Source organism: Euprymna scolopes, chromosome 10 (assembly GCF_053919585.1).
Source record: "Euprymna scolopes isolate OS-2025 chromosome 10, ASM5391958v1, whole genome shotgun sequence".
NCBI lineage: Eukaryota > Metazoa > Mollusca > Cephalopoda > Sepiida > Sepiolidae > Euprymna > Euprymna scolopes.
Genome location: NC_136491.1, coordinates 69,805,322 through 69,825,903, shown reverse-complemented (window position 1 = coordinate 69,825,903; position 20,582 = coordinate 69,805,322). Strand labels below are relative to the sequence as shown.

The following is a 20,582-nucleotide window of genomic DNA, read 5'->3' as shown; positions in this document are numbered from 1 at the left end:
TTGTTTTCGTGAACTACTTTTCATTTTAAAAACATTTAGGATGTGCAATGGAATGATATTGATTATGCATATAGCCGAAGGGACTTTACATTTGATCCTGTGAAATTTGGTGATTTGCCAGCTTTTGTGCAAGAAATCCATAAACGTGGAATGAAATATGTCATGATAACCGTAAGTTGATCATTTGCAATTTTCAATTTTATCTTTATTTCAAATCTGAATATTTTAACATATAAAAAATATGTAACAAATATTTGGAGATTGTCATTTTAAAATGTTAAATGCCTCTATATTAACATAGTTTTTCTTCATCCAGTTTTAGTATTTAGTGTCCCAGACGTCTCACTTTATGCAGTTTGATACAAAGGGTTGACATTTCATACAATCATATCTCTTCTTACGTTACACAATAAAGCTAGATCTTCTTCTGTTTATGATGCTCTTAGAAACAACATTAATTTTCTTTTTTCAATGCTATCTTGCACACTTCTCATTTCCCTGAATTTGCCCAGGAGGCACTTTATTGTGAATCTTGTTGGAGCTTCTGTACGAGCCTCTCTAGAAAGTCTCACTGAAATTGTTGATCCTCTCCTGCATGGAATATTTTTTTGCCTGTTCCATTTCACTGAAAAACAGAAGCTTGGGTTAATTTTCATGAAAATGATGGTAAAATATAATGGATACATCTTTTTGGAAATTCTCATAGAAATACAAGTATTGTATTGCCACGAGAATTGCTACAATAACTTGCTATGGAATGATTATTTTAAACCAGTTTTATCCTATTTCATAGGAAAAATACAAAATGTAGAAATATTTTGACCAAAGATCATGAAACTGATGTATGTTTCAACAAATCATATTTTTCACAGGATCCTGGTATTTATGCTGGCCCAACTAAGAAGTCCTATATTCCTTACAGTCTCGGAATGGATATGGGAATTTTTATTAATGACAGTTCAGGAATCAAACCACTTATTGGCAAGGTAATCAAGTCAACTATTTTACGTGTCATGAGGGTTGAAGAGATAAAAGGTATAAAGGCCGACTCTGACTCCTAAAATTTCAAAATATCCTACTCCGACTCCTTATTTTAAAGTCTTCTGATATTTAGATTGTCTGTAGATTCTTCAATGATAAAAAATTCCAACTCTCAAAATATCAGATTCCAACGCCTTATTTTAAAGTTTTCAAAAATCTGATTCCGACTGCATCTCTTTCTCAAACCATTAACTTGGAAACCCTGCATGTCATGTATACATTTTTATGATATAGATTATTATGACTTATTTTTATGATATAGACTATCATGACTTATTTTTATGATATAGACTATTATTTTATGATATAGACTATTATTTTATGATATAGACTATTATTTTATGATATAGACTATTATGATAAGAAAATTAATACCATGCTGTTTCAATAACAAATTGATTTGTTACCAAGATTTTAAATAAATGCTGGGTAACCATTATAGTTTATGACTGTCATTGTTGCTTTATAAAAATGAATATCATAGTTTATTATGAAAATAAGTCTTTTATTTCTATAGGGAAATGGCACTGATATTCCTAGTGTTTTAATGTGAATGGATACGATTATTTATATAGGTATTCTTTACAATCCAATATTATTTCTTGTTACACAATGTCAATCTCACATATCAAAAACATGTCTCAGTTTCATTGCATGTTTTCATATACAATATTTTTGTTGATTCTCATCTACTAGAAGAAAAAATAAGTGGTATGATCAACTTTATTTTTTTATCACTTGATATGAATTCATTATTTATTTATTTTTTTGCTTGTAGGTTTGGCCTGGAATTACTGTTTTCCCAGACTTTACAAATCCCAAAACAACAAAATACTGGTATTCTTTAATTAGCAAATTTCACCAATTAATAAAGTTTGATGGCCTCTGGCTGGTAATTCATTAATTCATTTTCTTTTTTATTTTACAATCTAAAAAAAAGACAAAAAGATGTCATGATGTTTTCTTGAATTTTTGTTAGATGATTCTTGTTTATTTGTCAGTTTATTAATTTATAAGACTTCTTAACCATATATACGAGGGGCGTGCAATAAGTAATGCCCCTGACCCACCTCCCATAGCAGTATAGAAACAAAACTTGGCACAGTTATTGGTCTTTCTCTACATAGGAACCAACCAGAGTTATGCATTTCTCCCATCGTTTGATGCAGTTCTGGAGACCGTTTTTGTAGAACACTCCAGGTTGGTCCTCCAACCACGATGTGACTTCAGAAATCAAGGCTGCATCATCTGGGAAACACTTTCCTTTCAAAAACAACTTCATGGTTGGGAAGAGGTGAAAGTCAGAGGGTGCAAGGTCAGGAGAGTAGGGAGGATGGGGTAGGATTTCATAACCACATGCCCGTCCTTCTGATATGGCGACATGTGAGTTGTGGACTGGAGCATTGTCCTGCAGGAGGAGGGTACCTTTGCTGATCTTGCCCCGCCTCTTGATTTTGATAGCTCCTGTAATTGTGGTACCCTTTGCCAGGAAATTTGTCATCACTACTCTGTCCTGGTCCCAGAAGACTGTGAGCATGACCTTGCCAGCTGCACCCTTGCCTTCTTTGGAGGTGGTGAGTCCAAGTGCTTCCACTGCATTGACTGGGTTTGGTCTCTGGATCATAGTGATGGACCCAGGTTTCATCCTGTGTAATCAGTCTTTTGAAAAACTTTGACTCATCTTCTTGGCACATCTCCAAATTCATCCTCGAGCACTCGACATGTTCTCACTTCTGGAATGGTGTGAGCAACCTTATGCATATGCAAATGGTCATGAATGATAGTTTCCACAGGCTCTGTACTAATCTTGAATGTCAGGCTTAATAAGATATGAAAATAAGGATTCATGAATGTAGAAGTCCTGGCTTCGTTTATCAAATTCTGCTTTGAGTGATTCAACGTACTCCTGAAGCTCATATATTGTTCACTTCAAATTGATTTGCATGATTTTTCACATTTGGAGAGTACTTAAATGCTTTGATGTTGATGTCACGGGTAAAAATGTCAATTTCATTGTAAATGCTTTCCAATAGCTGAAAAGATGAAGGACTGTTTGACCCTGTCCTTGTAATTTCAAATTAAGCTCATTTAAATGTGTGTTTATGTCGGTCATAAACATTAACTTTAACAACCATATCATTTATCTCAGGATAAATATAGCATCAGTGGCACTTGTCCGGGGCAGAAAACCAAACTGAATTTCATCAATGCATATTTAACTTCTAATTTGCTGCTCAATTATTCTCTCAATCATTTTTAGGTCCTGGTCCATCAACTTTAAACTTATGTAATTACCTCTGTCTAGTGTTACCCTTGTAACATTTACAATTGTACTAAGTTCCTAATCTTTCGGATAACATTTTTATGATCTGATTTTGTCATGTCTGTGATCATCTTCAATATTTCTGCAACAACATCTGTTTTACTTTCCTTCATCTTACTCACAGTTTCCCGTATCATACTCTTTAGTTTACCATGGCCTAAGTATATAAGAAAACTGTTTGACATGACTTAGTCTTTTATTGATCAAACTGTTCAGTTTGACAAGACCTAGTCTAGTATATAAGAAAGCTGTTCACTTTACCACAGCCTAATATTGGATGAAACCGTTCATTTTACCATCGCCTAATCTAATATATAATTAAACTTCTATTAATTCATATAAATAAATTTCTGTTTGAAAACTTTCAAACATTTGCTTCATTGAATTATTGAATTATTTCTTATTATAAAAGAAAACTCTAGTTATACTAAAATTCCAATAACTTTGCAATTTTTTTTGTAAAATATATACCAATGTTTTTAGCAGCTTTTTCTGTATTTGTAGTTATCATCATGTATTTAAGTGGACATTACAACTAACATCGATTTATCTGAATTTAAAAAGACTATATTGCTGTTAATGTAATTGATTATTGCTAATATTTTATTTATTTTGTGCATAGATATAGTATATTGATTTTACTTTGTATTAGTATTGCAATTGCATTGAATTTACTTATATTGTATAATATCGTCTGCAACCATGTTGGCTTCTTCAATTTTTAAAATTTTGTAAACAAACATTGAAAATGAGAAATCAAAAAAGATAACAATGATTAAATGATGTTATTTTAAAATTATCTTTGTCTTTTATTCTCAGGATATGAATGAAATATCCAATTTTATTACTGGTTCAATTCATGGTTGTCCCAAACACTCTAAGCTGGAAAATCCACCATATGTACCAGGTATGAATTTTTTTTACTCTTTAATGTTTTACTAAATATATTGATTACAATACTTTTTTGAAAATCAAACTCATTAAAGAGTGAAGGAGTTTGCTCGGGCAGTGTCTCTCCTTTTGTACATGTTCTAATGCAAGCATTTACGAATGAAACAAACAATACAGAAATGATAATGTATGCAAAAATACATTTATTCATTACAAATCTGACAGTGTTCGCTTTTAAGAATGTTTCCATAAAAATGAGTACATAATTGACAACGTGCATAATAAAAGGATGTGTATGAGTGTATATGTGGAAGTTAATGGAAATGTCTTACATACCATAAAATATATTATATGCGTGTTAGCACAAGTGTTTTCATGTGAGGCAAAACGCATGAAAGAAATAATGAATATTTCCTTATCCAATCTTTTTTATGACCACTGATTGCATTGCCCTCTACCACTGCAAAAAGGGAAATAATCGGGCCTGAAATACTCTTTGGTGAATATATGTAAGTACGTAGAAAAGGGTAAATAATGCTACAAATACTCTTCACTCTCAATTGAGAAAAATGTTTTTTTTTAATCTGTTTTTAATAATATATGTATGTTTTAAAGTGATGTGAGATCTGGTCTGTATTCTTGTATTTTTTCTGGTGGATTGCATTCTTTTGGAGTGTTGGATTCCTTTGTGGTGTTTGAATTGGTGTAGTTATCATTATTAGGTCGTAACAACAGCATATTCTTTTCATTGTTTTGATTCTTGAGTATATATCCGTTAATATCTTATATGTTTTTATATGGACTGATGTGGTTCTTGGTTGATTGACTGTGTCTTATTGAGAGTCAAAACAATGAAAAGAATATTCTGTTGTCACAACCCTAGCTATCATTTCTGTTAGTTTAGTAGTCATTGAGAGAGATGCTTTCAACTGTCTATGAAATCGTTTCACTATACCATTGGAGCAGAGATGATATCTTTGAAAAACTTTGAAACTGTTTACCCCTGTCAATCATGATAACTCTGAGTACACCATATGTGTTTTTCTCGTTTTTCAGAATGGTTATTGTTATTGTATTGCAGTGAGCCAATAAGAAAAAACGAACAATGAGCATTAGCAAATAGCAGTAGTTCTGGCGAAGTGGTAAAGGTCCAACCATGTCTATAAGCCGATGAGAGAACCTGTCATGTTGCTAAATATTAGGTTGTTGTTGTTGAGGTTGCTAAATGTCCCAATATGGGACTTGATGTGTAATACTGGCAGCTTATGCCATTGCCAGGCCAAAGTCTAACATCTTAGTTCATTTCAAGCCATAAAAATTATTCGGTGATTATTTTTAGTGTAGCTGTTTTGCTAGGATGAGAGAGTGAGTAAAACTGATCAAATATGCATTATTGTAAGAACTTGTAATGAAGGTGAAATGTAAGAACTTGTAATGAAGGTGAAATGTAAGAACTTGTAATGAAGGTGAAATGTAAGAACTTGTAGGCGTTGTATCATTTTTGTCATTAAATGAGATTGGCACAACTGTGAGTTGCAGAAAGCATTTTGGAGAGTCTGTTGTAAAGTTCTATCTGATGCTTACTCCTATGCTAGAACTCTTTAGTGATAGAATTTATGTCTGTTTGGGAAAGTGTGTTGAATATTTGAGTTGAAAATTGTGATATATAGTCCAACTGATATGCTTAAATCAGTGGTTAGAGTTAATTTAGCCTGAACATTGCCAGTGAGGCATGAAAGTTTGAAGCAATTTGCTAATTTGGCTTTCTTGTAAAGTGTAAGTGTTTGTTTTTGTTTTTGCCCATTGTTCCATGGGATATTCATTTGAGGGGATATTATCTCAAAATATTCTAGAATGAAACAATGATAATAACTGTTTCAACTGACTTTCGAATTGTACTATTTCTACCTTGTCATGCAGGGGTGTGATTCTACTTTCATCAATTTAGTGTCCCAGAAACTGCAGTTGCTTAGCACCGAATATATGCATGTCTACATATATTTTTAAACCATGTTGTTAAACTCTTTGTAGAACTAAGAATGAATGTTATTCATTGTTGTTCTGTCCAGGTAGATATGAAGATATCATCATGTAAGCATACATATATCTATATATATAGGACGTTGTCAATGAGGTGTTGAAAAGCATTTATCTGAACTAGAAAAGTCTGAAAGGTTTCCGTTTTCAGAATTTCCTCTTCTGCTACGTGGATATGACAGAAAGCTTTAGACAGATACAGTTTAAAAAATGCTGTCATACCTTGGAAGTCCTAAGGTGAAATCGTGTATGTGTGGTATGGGATAACAGTCTGGCATAGTTAGTGTATTGAGTCATTGATAATTCAAGTCTGGACTTTCAGAAGGTTCGTTTATTCTGTCCTTGCTCATTTGTTGAAATTTTTGCTTTGCATACTTGTATTTTTCAAGCAATAGACATCAAGGGTTTGAATAAACTGGAGGTCCTATCATTCTTATGTGGTGTTGTGTATTTTATTGTGTCATTTATGTCAAATGGCTTGGTTATATGGAAAAACTGAGCTACAATGCTGACATATTGTTTGGTGAGGTGGGTTGCTGAACACACTTCATCTTAATGTCATGTCGTCTGAGTGTTTAGTTGTACATATGAAAGAAAATTGGCTGCTATCATGGGTATTTATTTGCTTACATCAATATAACTATAATGTTCTAGCAGAGTTCTAAACTTTTAGTAAGTTCTTTGATACAGTGCATCTGGATTTTTTAAACTGTTTTCAGTTGAAAAGTGGAATTTTCTCTGTGGCTTTTAATTACAGAAGTTGTTATATCTAGAGAATTCATGGAGCTATAAAAGAAAAAACAAATCAGCACTGAGAAGTTATTTATTTTCATGAGAGGAAATACAAACACGATTTTTACAGAAAAGAAACGTATGTCAAAGAAAAAAAAGAAAGAAATCAGGTGTTAATGACTTTAAGAATAAACTCGATAAATTAAAAAATAATAGTAAAAAAGAATAAATTTGAATGTAACTTTTTTTTCTGTTTGAATAAATATTTAGGAGAATTTGTATATCACATTAAATGATCTTTTTAATCAAAATTAAACCAAAACATGCAAATCACATATAAAGTTCTTGTTTTCATTTTCTTTATAGGCATTCGTGGGAAGGTACTGAGATTTTCAACCATTTGTGCCTCAGCTCAACAATATCTGTCCACACAGTACAATCTTCATAATTTGTATGGATTAACTGAAACAATGGTCACTTATAAGTAAGTTATTGCTTGTTCCAAATCAAATCTTTCTCAACATTGTTGCATTTCAATATATCTCTATATCGTTATTATATATATTAATAAAGACGATTTTCCCCTGTAGAAAAAGACAATAAAGCATTGCAAACACAGGCACCAGACATAAATTGAAAATTGTTACGCTACCTGCCAGTACTTGATGTATGTTTTTCAGGTATTATCAGTCAATTTTATTCAATATCGTAAATTCCAGTAATATTTCCAACAAAAAGTCATAGTAATAGGATGTAGGAGGATAACTTACTCAGTCATTATTTTCTCCTCTCAATCTCCCATAATCACTGGTGCAAATATTTTATAGTATTAACTTATCGTCAATGACCACTATTATTTCATTTTCAGCTTCATGATTTTATTGTTTCCATATGCCTCACACCCTAGGTAAATAATTACAGCTCATTTAATTCAAAAGTACTCATGCAGAATACGAACCAGAGTTTTTAAAACTATTCTGTACTTTCATCTAACAATTTATTGTAAACATCTAACAGTTTAATAAAAAAAAAAGCATACTGTAAAAATTAAATTTATTTCAAGGTGGCCACTATGTTTTTATAGTACAGAATGTTTTAAAAAAAATCGGTTCGTATTCTGCACAAATAAATATCTTTAAAATAATTAAAACAGGTAATGTTCTTTTATTAAAGTCAAATTCCATACTTTTTTGTTGACATTCTTCATCAGCTGATCTGTTATTTTGTTATTCTAAAAACCAGCCAAGTTCATTTGCATATTTTACAACTGGCAAACCTTAATCAAAAGTGACTTTTCCATGGGATTCATATGTATCAGATAACATCAGTTGACGACTAATGTCAACAAAGAAGTGCAGAATTTGATTTTAACCAAAAAAATATTATCAGTTTTCAGTCATAATATAATTTTTGGAGAGAGTTTCAATTTCCTACGTTCATCTATATATATATAAAAATGTAAATTTGGTTTGTTAAAAGTGAATAAAACCATATTTCTACGTTACCAATTTATTTGAAATTTTCAGACAACCCATCTTTAGAGTTGAGGCATGTTTTTATGTCATTAAAATAAATTTACCTCGCAAATTATTAAAATATTAAATAAAATATAAATATTTTTCGAAGTCGTTTCTGCGAGACTTGTCCGGTTTTATTTCTGGTAACTTCCGTTTCAACTACTACAAGGTAAGTAAAAAAAAAACAAACTTACTCATGCAGAGAGTGATCCGTGCTGAAATAATAATGTTATTATTTAAAAAGCCATTCTTAACATGAGGAGGGGAGGGTGTTTTGTACCTATTCTGTACTTTAACCTTACAATTGAATAAAAACATATCATAAAACTTTAATTAAACGTGGAAATACGATTTTAAAAAAATAGCGCGGATCACTCTCTGCATTAGCACACACAAAAAAAAATAATAATCCCATATTTTAAAAATTTAAATTCATTTATGTACTTACCAATTTTATGTTAAGGCTTTTCAATCATGAAACATTACGTTTTAATTGTTTAGTTTATTTTCACGGCATTGTTTACATAAAAAAGTTTGTTTTAACTTTTTCTAAACTGTTTCATTTTTACGACATGCTTCAACGTATTATAAACACCCTAACCTCCCCATGTTAAAAAAAAAAACGCCCTTTCATAAACCTCGAAAGCCGTTCTTAATATGGGGGGGTGTTCATTCCGAAAGCCGTTTTAACATGGGGAAGTTAGGGTGTTTATAATATGCTGGGGCGAGTCGTAAAATTAACGAAGTTGCTATCTATTATTTATTGCAAAACTTGCTTGAAATTTATTTATTTGACAAAAAAAAAATTACATTTTGGTACTCCTGGGGCGTTGAGTTCCATGGCGACCAGCAGAAAAAAATAATAGTCGCTCCCTTAGTCCCCCACCCCACCCCCGCACGTAACATATTTTATTTACTGACGTTGCTGTAACTAAATCTTTACAAACATTTATTTATTTATTTATTTTGAAAAAAGTTTTACTTTTTATGAATATTAAAAGAAAAATGGGTACTCATGCAGAGGGTAATCCATGCTGAAATAATAACGTTATTATTTAAAAAGCCATTCTTAACATGGGGAGGGGAGGGTGTTTTGTACCTATTCTGTACTTTAACCTTGCAATTGAATAAAAAAAAAAACATGATTTAAAAAATAGCGCGGATCACCCTCTGCATTAGCACCGAAAAATGTTACTAAACATTTATTAATAATTTCTCACTTTTACAAACATTTGATTTTAAATTTCTTTTTAAATGACAACTTTTATTGACTTTTTTTTTTAAATACCCCCCCCCAATGGTGTTTATTCCAAAATCCGTTGTTAACATGGAGAGGTTGAGGGTGTTTATTCTGAAAGCCGTTCTTAACATTTGTGGTGGTGGACCTAATGTAAAAAAATAAATAAATAAATAAATTTAAAAAAAAACTAAATCATTTACTGATAACTTCTCACTTTTACAAATATTTTTTAATTTACATGCGCGGATGAACAAATTATTGAATAGTGCGAAAACAAAACGCTTTTGTAATAAACTTTGGGATAATTTTTTGGGTAAATATTTACATTTAGGTCCACCTCCACAATTTTCTTTTTTAAATGACGACTTTTATTGATAAATAAATGTATTTCTTCGCAACTTTTATTGATAAATAAATCTACTTCTCTGCCACGGCCACTGATCCCCTCCTTTTTTTTTTTTAAATAGTATTTTCGGGTGGGTATGCTGACAACAAATATCAGTTAAATTTTGCAAATAGCCCCCCCCCCTCCAAAAGTGGTGTTTATTCCGGAAGCTGTTCTTAAGATGAGGATTTGGGAGGGGGGTGATTATAAGGTGGACCTAATCTAAAAAAAAACAAAAAAAAAAACAAGTTTTTTATGCGCACATAAGCAACTACTTTTTTTATTAACTTTTTTTTTTTTTACTTTTTTATTTAAAAATTAGTAAATTTCAATGAATAGAATAATAAATCATTTATCATTAATATGTGTTTTTGGCTTTGTGTTGAATGAAACTTTTTTTTTTTTCATTACAACAATAATGAACCAATTTAAATCTTCCGGCATGCGTTTAAGGGTTACAAAATTATCAATAAATCGTTTAGTTATTAAGCCAACGTCAGTAAATAAAAAAAAATGTTACGTGCGCATGACTGGGGGGAGGGCTAAGGGAGCGACCATTAAATAATTATGCTGGTCGCCATGGAACTCAACGCCCAAGGAGTACCTAAAGTGGCACTTATGCACTTATGTTATCGTGCTATTTTTTAAAATAGTATTTTCATGTTAAATTCAAATTTTACAATATCTTTTTCTTTTATTAATTTGTTAAGTGAAAGTACAGATAACCCGGTCGGTTTCTAATGTGAGGAAAATCTAGCCCCCCCCCCCAAAAAAAAAGGGGTACTCTGGATAATACCAAAACATTAAAATTGCCTCAGTCTCGAAAGATTTCTTCTCTACTGAACGAGGAAACAAACGGTGAAGTGTAGTTCACCTTCTGTTTTTCTCCCCCTCTCTCTTCCTCTTAATATCTCTCTCTATCCATCTCTCCCTTTCCCTCTCTCAATCTATCTTTCTCTCTATATCACCCTCTCCATCTCTCTTTGAGCCCCTTTCTCTCTGTAACTCCCTCTATCTCTCTCCTTTCCTCTTTCTCATCCCTCTCTGTTTCTAACTCTCCCCCTCTCTCTGTTTATCTATCAATCCCTTTATCTTTCTATCTCCGTCTCTTTCTCTATTTTCCTCTCACTTTCTCTTTTCTATCTATATACCATCCTCTCTATCCGTCCGTCTCTAATCCCTCATCCTATTTTAGTCTCCTAAATTAATTACAGTGAATAAGACATTGTCAAAACATGGATAAATCCTATTTTAGTCACCTAATTTACTGACTGTGAGAATAGAAGTTATTTGGAAATTACTGCTACCTTGAACAGCACCAGAAGTAACTGGTAAAACCTTTCTAATTAAATTGATTTTGGCAGCCATTTGGTAACAAAATGACATAGCCTTAGCCCTTGCTGCATGAGGAATACCTGCGACCTTGCTGCCAAGTAGAAGAATTATTTATTCTACTTTAAAACATTCAATTTTTCAAAAATCTCATGTTCGACATCTCCAAAACATCCAATATGGGGAAAAATATTGCAAAAATGTAAACTTATTGTTTAGGATGAATGCACAATGGTACGCAAAAAAATCACTTGAGGTTCTTGGTCGATCCTTGCAAGATTTGCATGGCAATGTCAGATCATTTGGGAATGCAGTAATATTGCTTGCAGCAGATTTCAGACAAATGTTACCTGCTATTCTTCAATCAACACCAGCAGATGAAATAAATGCTTGCATCAAATACTCTACTTTTTGGTGCCATGTGAAGACATTAAACTTAACTCAAAATATGCACGTCCAGTTGCAGACTGTTTGATCCGTACAAAAACTTTTGCATCACTTGTGGGAAATTGGGTACGAAAAAGTGCCAGCTGATCAGAGTTAAGGGCAAAATTCTGTGACTTTTAACTTCTGTAATTTCTGTAATTTTATTTCATCAAAAGAATAGTTAGTTTAAAAGGTTTTTGCAGATATTCAAATTATAAGAATTCCATTTGACTGAGTGAATGAGCTATTCTTGCAGGTCAATACAAAGATGCCCATGAACTTAACGCTATTATTCAATGTAAAATTCCAAGTGAGGTAGTCAAATACAAATCCATTGACACTGTTGTGAAAGCAGATAAAGTGGTTAATTATCCAACAGCTATATTTACCAGGGATGCCACCGCATGTATTGCAACTGAAATTTGGTGTACTAATTATCATGTTGTGAAATATAAACCAATCCAAGCTTTGCAATGGCACATAGCTTGCAGTAAAAAAAAATTAACAAACAATATCATAGAAACAACAATCTTAACAGGACCTTTCACAGATGAATATATCTTCATTCCACGTATTCCTATGATTCCACCGGATACATCATTACACTTTAGGAAATTGCACTTTCCAATTTTATTGTCATTTGCAATAACCATCAACAAAGCACAGGGAACAATCTTTACAATTGTGGGCCTTACAGTTACACACTGACTGTTTTTTCACATGGACAATTTATGTTATGTATTCAAGAGTCACCAAACCGGAAAATCTCTATATCAGCTAAGAAAATGGAACAACAAAAACTGTGTACCCATGCAAAATGGAAATTTAAACCTATAAGAAACATGCTTTTTCTCATTTTGGAACTTTTTCCATTGCGCCAATTTGAGTCACAGCAACGCGTGGCAGGGTACAGCTAGTATATTAATATATTTGGTGAGAGTACAGAATAGTTACCACCCCCCTTCAATTTAAGAACATTTTAAATAATAAGATTATTATTGTATCATGTACAGTTAAGGGAGAAGTTTATTTATTATGGAGCCATTCTTTAGTTATTCTATTATTTACCATCATCATTATTTTTATTATTTTTTTAATGTTATTGTTGTTGGGAGTGGTGTTGATTTCAGTATTACTAATATTTTTACTAATAGTACTATTTCGATCTACATTCTTTATATTTTTTTATTTTGATTTATTATTATTATCATTATTATTATTATTATTATTATTATTAGTAGTAGTAGTAGTAGTAGTAGTAGTAGTGATAGTAGTAGTAGTAATAATGTTAGTATTCTCAATATTTTTACTATTGCCAATATTACTGTCAAAATCGTCCCAGTGATTAATATTTGTATTACTGTTATTAATGTTAGTAACAGTGTTCATGTTTCATTTATTGCCATTAACTTTAGTATTTTATTTATTTTCTTAGTTAATGTTATTATTTCATCACTATCGTTCTATTAGTATCATTATAAATATTGCTATCAGTAGTATCTCATTATTTGTATCATATTTGTATTGTATTATATTTTACTAAGTATTACTCTTTTCATTCTTACCATTATTAGTAGTAATAATAGTAGTATTAACATTTTGTCACTCAATTTTATTACTTTTTATTTTACTTAAGTAAAAATCTTGTATTCAGTTTCATAGGGAAAATCTAATTCTCTTAGAAGAAACCGGAATCTATATATATAAAAATGTAAGTGTTGGTTCGTTCGGAATTAATTGTCTAAAAAACCACTGGACGGATGGCTTCCACGTTTTGGTATAATATGTTTACTATATACATGTGTGTTTTTATATATTTCTTTTTAATTATAAAATTATACTTAATTTTTCTATGATAAATAGGTGGATTTCTTTGTACCGAGAGGCCATTTTTTTTATTCAGGGACAATTATTTATTACCGCTTCCTGTCACGTTACCAGTGTTACAATTTAGCGGTTTTCCTGCTATATCTGGAGATTTCGTTTACAATCTAGCAGGAAATTCTAGAAAATCTGGAGGTATTTGGCACCCACACACCCGCATTAGATTATTAAAAAATAAAGAAAAGCGTTTGAAAATACTTTAAAACATAAAATAAACTTATTCATGTAAGTAAAAAAAAGTAGCATTTATTGCCTTTGGTAACAATTATTTATTGATTATTTGTTTTGTTTTTCACCTTTTTTTTCGACTAACCATTCTTAAATCTCACTATAAAATCGATTTTTCCACTAGCGATTTTCTGGACATTTCTTTCTCCTGATCTCGCGGTTTTTTTTTTTGAAATCTCAGTTGACAACATTGCATCACTAAAAAAACACTACAGGCTTAATGTAAACAGAATGTGTTTACAATATCGGTAAATTTTCAATGGGTTTAATTACATGATTTATTGATAATGTAACCATGTGATTGAACTGTAATTTAAATTAACCACTCGTGGTCGCAAAATGAATGCCGACGCTCAAAGTGTATACATATTTTGACTCCTCCCTTTACTTAAAAATTCACAAAAAATCAGGAAATTGACGAATTTTAATGAAAATTGCAGTATTTTTCAAATAATGATCGCAGAATATAATGAACTAATTATTTTTACTTAACTCTTAGTGAAAATGTTTTATTTTGTTTAAACAAAAAATACCTTTACTAAAGTTATGGTTTTCAGTAGTAAATAAAAAAACGCAAGAATTTATTTTTGCTTCTTTTAAAGCATCGTAATTTGTAACAATAAAAAATAATTTTTACAGTAACATTACGAAAAAAGCCCCTAAAGTCCGTAATTCTCGCATACTATTCAGGAAATTAAAGATTCAATTAGATTCCTATTTCAGTCACCTAAATTATTCATGGTGAAATGAGTTTAGGAATTTATAGCCAAACCTAAATATTTTTTTTTGGTAAATATCCAGATGCGCTACTACAGAACACCGACCACTCTAATTTGTTTGGGCGGGGGGCGGGGGATGTGATGTTGGGGTGCACGCGCGCCAACATCACATCCGCCCCCCCCCCCGCTCGCGCCCCCAATGTACAAAGTAAAATCTTCGGAAAATGTTAAATGGTGTTCTAATTGGTAAATGTCGGTGCGTTACTTACGGAAAATTTGAAAATTCGATGTTCCAGTTAAAAAAAAAAAAAAAACAGATAAATTACCCCCCCCCCTACTCCAACTTGGTGTGCTTTCCTTTTCTTATTTTATTTCTTTTTCAGCTAATTTTAAATTTTCTACCAAAAAAGCGTTATAATGTATTTTTGAAAATTAGAAAATTCTATGTCCTGGAAAAAAAAATCCCCTCCCCCCAACGTAGTTTGCTTGGTGAAGCCATCGTTTATGCTACAGCGTGCATGCGCGTAGCATAAACGGAAGCTGCAAAATGGTGGAAAGAAGTTCGTGGGTTCAGGGGTAAATACCATGCAAACGGTAAATTTGCCCCAAGTTTGACTATCAGATTCGTTGTCAGCGACCTCAATTACCTATAAAAAACAAAGAGTGGTCGGTGTTCTGTAGTAGCGTATCTGGATATTTACCTTTTTTTTTCTTGCTTAAAAAAATAGCATTAATACAGTAAGTTAGGTAAACTGACTTTTTCGTTTAAAAATGGAATTATTCCCTTTCGTTATAAACTTTTTTTTTTTAATTTTTTTTTTTAATAAATATTTTGTGTTTTATATACATAAAGTACAATTGTTGAATGTTACTGTTTTGATTATATTCGTTTGGGGGGGCACAATTAAAAAATTAAGAAAGATTAAAACGAAGCAACATTTAAGTTTCCGTTCCATTTTTACAACAACCGTAAAACAGTGCATACTCAGCAAGTTTTATCGTAATTTATAAGCATATTGAAACACTAAATCAACATTTTATTTATTTTTTTGCATAATTAATAATGGAAGTATTTTTCTGTTTATTTTCTTAACATCTCTTAAAAAAAAATAAATAATTTGTACATTCTCTTGAAAAAAAGAATCAAACTTTTCTCTACTTTTACATGTGTTCCATTTTAACAAACTGAGCCACAGCAACGCGTGGCCGGGTACAGCTAGTAGTATTATAAAGAATTAATTATAAGAAGTTTGTGACAGCATTTGACAACATTTGGACAACAATCATTATTTGGCTATGCGTATACAACAAACTCTAAATTCCCTAAATGCTCGTCGTTGTTTGACTGCCATGTCCTCTAAAATTGTTAATGTTTTACTGTATCTTTCTTGGGTTTCAGTTTCGAAAAAGTTAAAAATATACATGAATATCTCACAATAAGTTTATCAAAGTCTTGGATAAATTACATAAAGGGAATACATTTACAAGTTCCTCAAATTAAAAAAGAAATTATATCTACATTAAAAAGTACCCCCCTCCCCAATAATAATCTACTTTTTCAGGTGATATTTTTGAACCCACTAAAAATAAAATTATTTTAGAAATTAGGATGGAGGGTTAGTAACACATATAAATTTGGGGCAATTATTGAACAAGTATCGATTGAAAATAGCTCGGTGTTAAGATGTCTTTTAAAAAAGCGGCTACCCATCTCCCAAAATTATATTTAAAAGAATATCTTAAAATGTTAAGGGTTCTTTAAAACCAAATGAAATCAATTCTTATAAGTTATAAACACGCTTTGCACTACTGTTCTCATGTTGAGTGTTCCTATTTACTTGCCTCCTCAAGAGGGTAAAGTTAGATACAAGGTCGTTTTTTAATGTGAGGAATATTCAGCTCCAAAAAGGGGCACTCTGAGTGAGAACAAAAATAAAAATTGCCTCAGTCTATAAAAATTTCTCTTTCATTGAATGAGGAGAGAATAGGTGAAGGGTATCATCCGAATAGATACTACATTTTGTTAACGTTTCGATCGAGGTAACCTCTGACTGAAATTCTGTGCAGATTCTTGAGTTCAACAGAAAAATTCCCGAGTTCAAGAACACAAAACAGAACAATTAGTATATTAATATTTGTTTTTAATTGGAGTGAGAGATAGGGGTTTGGGCGTCATCCTCTTAAAACAATATCTCCTGCAAAAACTGTTCTAAAATTTATTTTCCTCAATATTTATTCAATAATTGCCCTTTTGTCTTAGCTGGCTAAAATGGCCCAGAAATGATGATTATTTTACATTCAATTTATATTCAAAACTTATTTTCCACTCTAAATACTAAAATAATAAATACTAAAATACTAAAATGATTGCTTTTCTTTTCGTCAAGTTTTTTTAAGGGTTTCACACGTAATCACTTATAAAAGTAATATTTCATTTTGGAATGAGGATTTAGCTGAGAGTGTTAATGTACAAATTTATTATCATTATTATTATTATTATTATTATTATTATTATTATTGGCTACAAGGAGCTTTCACACAGGTTATCAAGGATCTCTCCTTGAAAACAACCTTTGTTTCCCCAAATTTCCAGTACTCTCCACCTCTTTCGATAACATTTGCAAATGACTTTGCATTATCACAACAGCCGTCTATCATTGATTTCTCGCTGACAGCAGCCATTGGTCTCCATTGGAATTTGAGCAGCAATAAACCTCTCCAAGGTCACAGTTCTCTTCGTACTTGTCCAGTGGATGTCTGGTCAGCACTCTCTCCTCAGTCTTTCCATCCTCTTTGACCCTTCTCAATTATTTGATATCACTCTTTTGGTGGGGCAGTGATGAGGCAATGGGAGAGGGGATAGAGAAGTTATGGATTGCAGCTATGTTTTTGGTTCCATGTAATGCTTTTTCACGTTTTGCCTCTGCAGTTGTTTATCTGGCTCGCACATGTGGCTCATGTGTATTAGTCTCTGCATTCAAGGGTTTTTCTTAATATTTCAGCTGTTTTCATTATTGTTATTCGTTGTATCTTTCCAGCCAATTTTTCTGTTGTTCTATTCTTCTTGTGGCTATTTTCAAGCCATAACACTGGCGACATTGGATTTGAGAAACATACTCACGTCTAAGACAGTGTTCCCAAAAACATTGACGACATTGGATTCGAGAAACATACTCATGTCTTAAATAGTGTTCTGAAAACACTAATAACGTCGAACTCAAATGTTTATCATGCCTAAGAAAGTGTCCAGCATAATACTTGCGACTGAAGGATTCGCAAAAATTTAAAAAAAAAAATCAGATTAACAACTGTGTTAATTGACCTTTAAAAAACCCCAGATAAATACGGAATGAAAAGGAGTTGGGGAAAAAAAGAAAAATGTTTGTCGCTACTTAAAAGGTAAATTTTTACTTTGTAAAAAGAAAAGTTTGTTGTTGTTTTTCTCTACTAAAGATAAATTATTGCTGTATTTTTTTTTCCAAAGGGAAATATACACTTGATTTTTTTTTGTTGGACGATGAACTGTTTCCCTAGATTAATATTTTTTTTGGCTTATTTTATTGCCCTGAGAGAAAAAATCAAAATGTTTTTGTTCAATCCGACCAAACAACGAACGTTTTAAAATTGCTAAATTCAACCAGACAAAATGGACGAATTAAAATTAGTGTTAGCACATCTGACTAAACTACAGATTGAAGCTGCCGTACACCAACAGCATACAGAGGAACAACAAAATAAATTTCAAAAACAAGTGTTCGAAGCTCAAAAACAGTTGACAGAGCGCCAACAACATACAGAAGACCAACAGACGGAATTATAAAAACAGTCGGCCGAAGTAAAAAAACAGTTGGCCATACGTCAATTATGAACAGACGAACTACTTGCAGAAATCGTCAAGAATAACATGCACACAGAAAGCAATTCAGCTTTTTCTCAAAATACAATATGGTTTGCAATAGATAATTTTAAGTAAAATGAAGATGAAAAATCATTCGCAGCTTATTTCAGGAGATATGAAGACTTTTTCAATATTGACTGCGATAACTGGTCTGAGCAGAAAAAGACCAGACTGCTGCTATGAAAACTTGAAACAGCTGAACATGACAAATTCGTAGACTACACCTTGCTATGGAAAACCGCGGATTTATCATTCAATGAAATGGTAAATCTGTTAACAGAACTATTCTCCCTGAAAACGTCTCTTTCTCATAAGCGATGGAGATGTTTGAATGTGACCAAAGATGATAATGACGACTTTGCCACGTATGCAACAGTAGTGAACAAGCATTGTGATGACTTTAAGTTGTCTGAATTAACAGCAGACAATTTTGAATGCCTTGTTTTTGCACAAGATTTAACCTCGGGGAAAGATGCGGAAATCAGGCGCAGAATGGAAGAAATTATGAAAACTGACCATGCTAAGAATCAACAGAATGCCGACAGCTGTCAGTGGTACAAAAATTAATTTTAAGCTGAAACTGGGCACACAACCAGTGTTTAAAAAAAACATAATGTCCCGTTTGCATCTCTGAACAAGATAAATCAGGAACTGGATAGATTGGTATACTGGCTAAAATTGAATATAGTGAGTGGGCTGCTCCAGCAGTCTATGTAAAAAAAACTCAACAGATCATTAAAAGACTTTCATTATCCATTACCTAGCCCAGAGGAAGTGTTCATGAAATTAAATGATGGCAAGTTTTTCTCTAAGATCGACCTGAGCGACGCTTACTTACAAATTCCTGTAAACGACAAAAGTGCTAACCTCCTCTGTATTAATACTCATTGGAGTTTGTACAGATATGAAAGGCTTGCGTTTGGGATCAAGGTAGTATCCGCGATATTCCAGCAAGTCATGGATACCATGCTGAGCGACCTGTACACCGCCATCGCATATCTAGATGACATCATTATAGTGAGCAAAAACAGGGAGGAACACACAAACCATATCAGACAAATATTCAGTTGAATACAAAATTATGGGTTTAAGGTCAAAGAAGATAAGTATGAATTCTTTTTACAAAAAATCAAGTACCTAGGACATATCATTGATAAAGACGGCAGATGCCCGGACCTGACCGCTATTAGAGAAATGACAGCACCGGAGAAATCAGCTTGGGAGGGGAGGGTGTTGTGGGGGAACAGCGAGCCATAACAGTTTTATATTAGATTTTCCCGGGTTTCCACTAAAGATGGTTAAAAGCAAAGCATGCACAAATATGAGACAACAACTCAACAAGTAATAATAGGCGGGAGGCAGAAATATAGTTTATATATATATATATATATATATATATATATATATATATATATATATATATATATATATATATATATATATATATGAGAACAATAGGAATGGTAACTGAATTCACCAAAACTATATATTGGTAAATATAGATTGATTCATTTATTCAATAAGGGAATACAAACAATTAGTTGGGGGATAGAAAGGATTCTTTATGCCAACAGCATTTCGAAGCCTAATGCTTCTCATCAGTATCCCCTTATTGAATAAATGAACCAATCTATATTTAACAATATACAGTTTTGTGAATTCATTTACCATTCCTATTGTTCTCTTATATAAGCTCCAATGTTGAGCTTTATATTGTCTCGATAAGTTTCCTCTTGTAGAATTGAGCTCACTCTTTTCTTCTAACGCACTAAGCTATATATATATATATATATATATATATATATATATGTATGTATATATATTTTATGGGGTTTTATTTCCTTTTTATAAACAACAAAAACAATAACCAAGAAATGAAAGCTGCAACGAAAAAAGTTCAATGATGATGGAGGAAAAAAGAGGTCACCG

At 32.1% G+C, this 20,582-nt stretch overlaps 1 protein-coding gene across 2 annotated transcripts in view; it reads left to right on the top strand.

Moving 5' to 3' along the window:
- LOC145286080 (lysosomal alpha-glucosidase-like) overlaps positions 1 to 20,582 on the top strand; it is a 141,848-nt gene that overhangs the window by 87,421 nt on the left and 33,845 nt on the right. For both annotated transcript variants that reach the window (XM_080134751.1, XM_080134750.1), the window contains exons 7-11: positions 40 to 171; positions 873 to 986; positions 1,820 to 1,933; positions 4,184 to 4,271; positions 7,391 to 7,508. In XM_080134751.1, the coding sequence (XP_079990877.1) occupies positions 40 to 171; positions 873 to 986; positions 1,820 to 1,933; positions 4,184 to 4,271; positions 7,391 to 7,508 (566 nt within the window). The remainder of the gene's footprint in view (positions 1 to 39; positions 172 to 872; positions 987 to 1,819; positions 1,934 to 4,183; positions 4,272 to 7,390; positions 7,509 to 20,582) is intronic.